General features: G+C 44.3%; 1 protein-coding gene across 1 annotated transcript in view; it reads right to left on the bottom strand.

Annotated features, from left to right (window-relative positions):
- The window catches only part of Galm (galactose mutarotase), a 57,409-nt gene extending 49,621 nt beyond the window's left edge, over nucleotides 1-7,788 (bottom strand). The window contains exon 1 of the mRNA XM_021149882.2: nucleotides 7,347-7,788. Within this exon, the coding sequence (XP_021005541.1) occupies nucleotides 7,347-7,536 (190 nt within the window). The 5' untranslated portion in view covers nucleotides 7,537-7,788. The remainder of the gene's footprint in view (nucleotides 1-7,346) is intronic.
- Between the last annotated feature and the right edge of the window lie 857 nt (nucleotides 7,789-8,645).

Genomic DNA, 8,645 nt, shown 5'->3' with positions numbered 1-8,645 from the left:
CGGATGGTTGTGAGCCACCATGTGGTTGCTGGGATTTGAACTCTGGACCTTCGGAAGAGCAGTCGGGTGCTCTTACCCACTGAGCCATCTCACCAGGCCCTTCTTTCTACTTCTTAAATGCTAGGATTATTAGTCTGGGTCACCACGCCCTACTCTGAGTCCATGCTCTTGAGCATGACGTCACCTACCAGTCATCCCTCAGTATCCCAGGGGTTTGCTCCACTCAGGACCCACCCTTCTAAGACATTCATATCCTCTATAGACTAGTGAGGCATTAACATATAACCTATGCACATTCTTTCATTATATTTTCATATAACCTATATTTACATTATATTTACATATAATCTATGCAAATTCTCTCACATTATATTTGCATATAATACTAATATATGCAAACTATGTAAATTGTTGTTACATAGTATTATTAGACAATGAATAGAAAAAGTCTAAACAGCTTTAGTACAAATACAATCCCCTCCCCCCAAATATTCTTTATTTTCTTGCTTTATTATTATTATTATTATTATTTTAATTAGTGTGTGTGTGTGTGTGTGTGTGTGTGTGTGTGTGTGTGTGTGTGTGTGTTTGAGGAGGCCAGAAGAGGACCTTAGAACTGCCTGCAACTAGTCAGGAGCAATTGTGAGCCACCCAAAGTGGCCTCTGGAAACTGAACCTAGGTCCTCTGGAAGACAAGCAGGTGCTCCCAACTGCTGAGCCGTTTCTTCTCTTGTTTCTTTCTTAAGCGGGGCTTCCTGCTATAACTAAGGCTTATGGTAGTCTTTCCCCACTGAGCCTCCAAGAAATGGGATTATAGACATGCGGCACTGGGAATATCTTTCCCAAATGTTTTCAGTACATGCTTGGTGAAGTTCACAGGTACTAAGGGAAGACTATATTTGGAAGGCACAGGTCATTCAGGTCGAGTGGCCTTACTAACATCTCTGTGCGGTGGATGGGTGGCAATCTCTGAGCCTGCTCCATTCTGTCTCCATTTTAGAAGCTGTGGCTTCAAAACCCCTTATAGTGGTTAACCAGAAAGAGCCCCAAAGAGCTAAACAACCTCGTTTTGGTTTTGCTTCCTGTGCATTTTGGCCATTTGTGCACTTGTGATTTCTTCTGCACTCTCACTAAGGGTCATGGCTGACCCTGTAACAAAAGACAGGTGAGTTAACAGAGACTAACACACCAAATGCATTTGGTCATACTATGTGACAAAAGAGACTTAGATTTAAGACAGCACAACTGGGGCTAGAGAGATGGCTCAGTGGTTAAGACCACTGACTGATCTTCTGAAGGTCCTGAGTTCAAATCCCAGCAACCACATGGTGGCTCACAACCATCTATCATGAGATCTGACACCGCTTCTGGTGTGTCTGCAAACAGCTACAGTGTACTTATATATAATAGTAAATAAATCTTCGGGCTGGAGCGAGCAAAGGTCCTGAAGTTCAATTCCCAGCAACCACATGATGGCTCACAACCATCTGTACAGCTACAGTGTACTCATATACATAAAATAATTAGATCTTTAAAAAAAAAAAAAGACAGAACGCCAAGATGAGCTAGTCGTTTTTGTGCCCATATCTGATATTGAAGATATAGAAGAAGCTAAACAAAACTACGGTTTGATAAGTGGGATTAATACAATAGTGAGAGGCTGAAGAGGAAACCCACAGGGCCTGTCTGCAGGGTCTCTGCTGGCTTTTTTGGGAAGGACTCCCTTCTCCTAGGTCTGAGGTTCTCACTGATGGGTCTTGTGGTCTGTAGTTAGTCAAGGTGGGTCAGAGAATTTCTTTTTAGCCAACATAGTCAGAAAGATAGGAGAAAGAATTGCTTTTCTATATACTGTGGCTGGCTTTTTGAAAAGTGGTTTCTGGTTTCTCGGACCCTTGAGGGAAAGAAGTCTGGTTTTCTATGGCACTGCTTTGGTGGAGGACCATGAAGGGGCCACAGGGGGCTAAGGGATGGCCAGAAGCTGCATCTAAGGACTTTACTTTGGACATCATTTTCTGAGCCCCAATTAAGCTCAAAAACATAAAGAAAAAAAATGTTGCCATGTCTCCAAAACAACAACAACAACAAAATCAAACAAACAATTTTTTGGGGGGATGTCTGAAAACTATTTGGCTTTATCTATTTTTCACTGATACTTTGAACTATCTAGCAAATGCACACAGCACTCCCACTCTCCCCATCTGTGTCAGGTGATGGAGGGAACCACACATAAGACAGAAAGGCTCCTAGGACCTCCTGAGTTTGCAAGAATCCTTCATTAGAATCCTCTTCTAGCAACAGTTACTCACACTCCCCCCAAAGATAAGCACGTGGCAGTTCTTCAGATTAGATGAATAGTTTCTAAAGATTAAACTGAGAAAGGAACGAAAGGGACAGAAAAAAACTGTCCCCAATGGTCCCTGAAAAAAAACCTTTCTCGGAAGAAACACACCGACTATTCCGAGTGGTATGAAGCCTTCCCATGAAACCAGGACTGTGAAAGGTGACACGCCCAGACCCTGAAGTGGGCATGGAGGACAGGGTTTGAATTGCAGAAAATATTGTTTATCATCCAAAGGTCAAAGTGTGAGATCAACTATTGAATTGAAAGAGTAGAAGCTAACCCTGATCAGGCTCTTAAACCAGTAGCAATTAATAAATGCTTAATGGTGGTACACAGACCTTCTGCTCCTGTGCCACCCATATCAGGCAGCCTAGGACCTGCCAGAAAAACCCTAAAATATAAAATTCTTTCCCTCAGAAGCTCCACCCATCGAACCACAGGCCCTGGGCTGTAAGAAAATGACTTGAATTGACAACCAGATATTATACCAGATATTTAATTATACCAGATATTATCTCCATGACATATTAGCAGGTTAAACACAATGAAATAAATAAAACTGCTAGCACAGTGAAAGAAGCTATTTGGGGGCAAAAGAAGGAGAAAAGATGAAAACAAGGAACAGCTTTCTAGTTAGTGACTTGGTTCACGGGGTCGAATAGGCAGGTACACATACTACAGGTCCGAAGATGTTAAATAACTCACACACTAACAGACAAAGCATTGGTTTAAACTGGGAGTTCTAGACATTCCAGCAAGGGCACCCTTGGGCATTTCCAGTATCAATTTTCAGTCTTTAACCAGAACTCTTTTGTCTCCACTCCCTGTTCAAAACCTAGATTTTCCTTCTATTCTGTTTTGAGGCAGGGTCTCAGGTATCCCTGGCTGACCTTGATGAAGGTGACCTTGAACTTCTGATCCTCCAACTTCCCACTCCCAAGTGCAGGAATTATAGGCGACCACCACCATGCCTGGGCTTAATGCATCAGGGATGGAATTCAAGTCTTTAAGCCTATATGCATGTTAGGCAAGCAGGTCACCAAGCAGGCTACATTCCCGGTGCTTTGCCCTCTGGACCTCAGCACTGTTTGTTTATGGCCAGTCACATGCTCTGTCATTGAGTTCCATCCCCAGACTTCAAAGCGGCAAGGGTTTTTTTATTTTCATTCTTTCTATGAAGGCTCTCACGGCAGTAATAGCTGGGTATTTGGTGGTAACTGGGGGGAAATGAAAGGGAAGAAGTCTTGTTGATTGTATGGACGGGTAGGCTGTTTATACCTGTGGCTTATAAGCAAGTACTCTTATCAAACGTCATAATTACTGAAAGAAGTCATAATTACTGTTGGTGGGTCACACAGATGATATTAAGGGTAGGAAAAACCCACAGGAGACATTACTAATTTTTTTCCAGGCTGTAACTAAATGATCATATATAATCTCCCCTTTAGAATTCTACAGAAGAAAGATCTCATTGCCCCAGAGAGAAGTCAAACCATTCTGACCTCTGGTCATGGCAGCCATCCAAGTAGTTTCCATAAACATCTATCTGGGAGACTGGCAGTCACAAAAGGGGCACAGTTCACAGAATTATCAGTGATTAGCACTTCCTTGTGTCTCACAGCGTTTGTGAGAGAAGGCTAGTCCCTTCACTTCAGTTTAGTTTCTTAATTTGTTTATGTAAATCTTTAAAGATTAAATCACAGTTACGGATTTACTTATTTATTCGTGTATGTGTTCAGGGGCCACACGTGCTCATACGGAGGTCTGAGGACAACTTGCAGGAGTCTGTCCTTGCAGGAGTCTGTCCTTCCTTCCACCACGTGGAAGGTCCTGGAATCAGATTTAGATCGTCAGCCTGGACAGCAAGCACTTTTATCCCATGAGCTATTCTCATGGTTCTCTTATCAGGGTCTTACTACATAGCCCTGGCTGTCCTAGAACTTGCTAAAATAGATCAGGTGCCACCAGACTCACTCTAAAATGGTTTGGCTTTTTGTTTGTTTGTTTATTTTTGAGACAGGGTTTCTCTGTGTAATAGTTGTGGCTGTCCTGGAACTTGCTTTGTAGACCAGGTGGCGTCCAACTCACAGAGAAGTGACTGCCTCTGCCTCCTAAGTGCTGGGATTCAAAGGTGTGTGCCTTTAAGCCTGGCATCTAAAATGGGGTTTAACATACTAAAATCCACCAAGGTAGTAGTAGGGAACCATTTCGTACTTTCATAGTTGAGACACTGTACTTCCTGCTGTGACATGTGCCAACCCCTACCTGTGACAAGACAGAACTCTAACGGGGCTGGGGGGGGGGAGACACTGGGTTTCCTGTGCCATGATCTTGAAGACAGCTAACATCTCAGAAAGCACTGCTTAATTAATATTCGAACCTCTCATTTGCGAAGAGCTTTCTCGCCTTTTTTTTTCTTTTTTTCTTTTTTTTTTGGTTTTTCGAGACAAGGTTTCTCTGTATAGCCCTGGCTGTCCTGGAACTCACTTTGTAGACCAGGCTGTCCTCGAACTCAGAAATCCGCCTGCCTCTGCCTCCCAAGTGCTGGGATTAAAGGCGTGCGCCACCACTGCCCGGCGCTTTCTCGCCTTTTAAAATAGCTTTTCAGCATTCAAATCACACCACAGGAATGAAAATGTCTGTCTTCACACAGCACCAAGATTTTAAAAGCTTTGATTGGGTGAAGCCATAATGCATCGTAACGAGAAAAATGCTTTAGGCTGGGGATGCTCAACCTTCCTAAGGCTGGGGCCCTTTAAGATAATCCCTCATGTTATGGTGACCACCCCTCCCCAACACAAAATTATTCCATTGCTACTTCATAACTGTAATTTTGCTACCTATACTGAATCATAATTTAGATATCTGACATATAGGTTATCTCTACAAAGGGGTGGAGACTCACAGAGTGAGAGCCACTGCTCCACAGCCTTCTCAGTCACCAGGTAGCTCAACAAGAGACCCGCTGGGGCACTAGTAAAGGAGAGTTAGCGCCTTTTGTCCAGAGTTTTTATGAATAGGTAAGGATAATCTGTTCACTAAGCCTCCAACAGGCACCCAGACTACAGTGAATAGGTTCACAATTATTACTTCCATGCCTGTAAAGAAACTGGTGCTACCTGGGTGGGATGTCACCTCCGCTCACATTTCATAATGAGTTCAAAGACATCTTGAGATTTTAGTTCAGCTCTCCTGGGCTCTTACCTCCAAACTGAAAGTGGCCTGGAGTGAGGGTGGTTGGTATGTCTCTGGTCTCTGTAGGGTGGTGGGTTGTGCCCCTCTGCATGCCCAATGAGGCAGAGACAGATGAGAAGAGCAGGTTCCCACCTGCTCCCTCTAATTCTCTTCCTGGTTCTGGAGTCCTAGGCCTCATATCAGATTCCCCCTCCACTCCACTGTAATAATCTCTTGGCGATTTTATTTCAGCACACAAAGGGGCTATTTTCCTAGCATAGAGGAGTGACTCTGTAGTTTCTAAAACTTTCTCCATCACCTGTCTGAATACAGAATGAGGAGCCAAGTCTCCACATCTTCCTACCAGCCTGTCTCTTATAACAAACAGCCTTCTCAGTTAAGTTACCAAAGAAATTCTGCTGGGGGAAAAATAATAATCTTCAGGGCTGTGGAGGCTCCAGGACAACAAAGACATAAAGACAGACAGACAGCCAAGAAGAGAACATAAAACTCAGCAATACTCTTATAATGCGTTTTGACAAGATGGGGGAGGGGGGCACACTTATTGCCTAAGGGACAAATAAAAAAAAATAAGTAAATAAGACAGGGTTTTCCTGTTAATCGCAAATGAAGAGCCAGGTTAAACATATGAAGAACCAGGTAGGTAGAAAAGGAACCACAAGGAAAACCTCAAATCCCCTTTTGTGGTACAAAGTTTGTTTACACCCATTACTGAGCAGAGCGAATTCATTCTCTTTCCATTTGCCCATTTTACTTCAGGTTTTGTTTTCTGTCTGGTTACGTGCAATGCTAAGGAATGGCAAGATATAAAATTTTCTCCTGCTGCAAATCAAACCGCAATCCAGTGATTTAATTATGTAACTGTTGAGCTAAAATCTGAGCCCACCCCCACCCCACCCCGCCACCCCCGGTAAACTGCAAGTTGAAAGTGACCTTTGTCTATCTTGTTGGGGCCACTGCATTAACAGAGCTGTAAATGCATAAATTAAGATAAAACCTGTGCATGGATCAAGATGAAACATCTGGCTCTTGCCAGTAATCCCAACACTTGAGCAGAGGAAGCAGGGTGATTGGGAGTTCGGGGCCAGCCTTGGCTACATCCCGAGTTCCAGGCCAGCTTGGGCAGAACGAGGCCCTGTCCATTAAAAACAAACAAACAAAACAGACAAACAAACAAAAAGACATGCTGCGAATTGCGCAGCTGATCCTGATGATTATGTCCACATCTTAGGAGGCCTTGTTTCTACCCCTTTCATTGAGAACATGTTTCTGAGCAGATGAAGGGCACTGTACCCTACCTACATTGATTACAACAGCCAAGCAATCTGATGAGTTTACATCAGTCCTGAATTCTAAAGCATTTCTGCTCAAGGAGGCCTCAAAGAAGATTTGACAAGAGAAAGTGGGGAGATAGTAGCAGGCGCCCGTCCGTCTTTGATTTTCATTCCTCGGAAAACCACAAGCGAGGAATACGAGCAAACCGCCCTGTGCCCCACAGTTCTAAACTCATTCCAGGGAGTTGGTCTTTCTCAGCTGACTTCCTCGTGAACAGTGACAAAGTCTGACTAAGGAGGGCCAAGTCCTACAGCTATTTGGATTAGATCCGTTTTTTTTTTCCAACCTCAAAATCCTGTTAAGTGGCTTACATGAGCCCGTTCACGCGCTTCCAAGTAAGACTGCTCCAAGCTTGGGGACCTCGGTCAGGTCCCGTGAGTGACTGGAAGAACCCGGTGTGCACAGGATCAGGAGTGTGTGCGGGCCTGTTTGGCAGGCCAAACCGTTTAGCAGCCCTTGGCAGGACGCGACCCACCTTCCAATTCCGCAAAGCCAAGCACCACGTCTGAGGCTTTCCCCTGCCTGTCTTTGACCTGCAGAGCAGTGATCGTGCAGCCCCATGAGATGATGTCCACACTCAGCTGGTCTGACCGAAGCTGGAATTTCTCCACTGTCCCTCCCCCCGAGGGCAGCTCTCCAAACACGGTTCTGGTCACCGAAACCATTGGGAAAGTTCAGGGTGTGCAGCTTCTCCTTGCTGTTCAAACTCTAGCCTGGATCACGTTTGGAAAGATAAAGTTCCCGGGAGAAGGGGAGGAACTCAGCCTAACTCCTCCCCTTTATTGCCTGGATTTAAACAGTTGACCACTCCTGAGGTCGGGGAAAATGCTCCGATGTCTTTTTAAAAATTTTCCTTTACCCGAGGTAACTGAGAAGCAAACTTTCCAGTTGAGTTTGCTGGTCTTTTCCTTCTCTAACCCCGACTGCAGTGCATGTCGGGAATAGTAGTCTTGAAGAAAATTGCAATTGCATCTTGGGGCATGTAGTTTAAAACGAACCAACTTTATTTTGCACAGGCGCGCGCGTGTAAGGCATCTTTAGGGGATCAAAAAAAAAAAAGAAAAAAAGAAAAACCACCACCACCACCACCAACAACAACAAAAAACCAGTCTCTCTCTCCTTTCCTCCTTTCTGAAAAGGTTCTCTCTTGTCCCTAATGGGCTCTGAAGAAACAAAACACATCCGGTGGACAGGCTTGGAGGCCCGCTCCTTTACCTACTAAGACATGTTGCCCATCACATTTAGTCTTTCTAAATTCCAATATCCCTATTTCTCTGCATACCTCCCCATACCTCCCCAAGATGCAGTGAGCAGAGCTGATTGGCCATTAATGCTGGTTATTAATATTGGGACAATAAGACAGATCCTACTCGGGAGGCAGAGGCAGGCAGATTTCTGAGTTTGAGGCCAGCCTGGTCTACAAAGTGAGCTCCAGGACAGCCAGGGCTACACAGAGAAACCCTGTCTCGAAAAACCAAAACCAAACAAACAAAAAAAAACCCAAAAAACAAGACAGATCCTGAGGGAATTCTGGTTAAGATCAGGGTGTAACGTGGTAGGTATAACGGTTGTTTAGAAATAGAGAGAAAGTCGTCCTTCCGCTGATTATCTATTTTGTTTTGTTCTCAAAGGACAACGCCCTCTGCTTAGGCAAACCAGACAGAGGAGGCTAGGTCTTCCTACCTGTAATCAGAGAAAACCTCAGACTTGTGTAGATGTCGCCCCCTTTGCTCCTGATGTGCAAAGCTCCTTTAAGAAGGGATTAATGAAAAAA

The sequence above is a fragment of the Mus caroli genome, chromosome 17 (genome assembly GCF_900094665.2).
Source record: "Mus caroli chromosome 17, CAROLI_EIJ_v1.1, whole genome shotgun sequence".
Taxonomy (NCBI): domain Eukaryota; kingdom Metazoa; phylum Chordata; class Mammalia; order Rodentia; family Muridae; genus Mus; species Mus caroli.
This window is presented reverse-complemented; position numbering and strand designations above follow the sequence as displayed.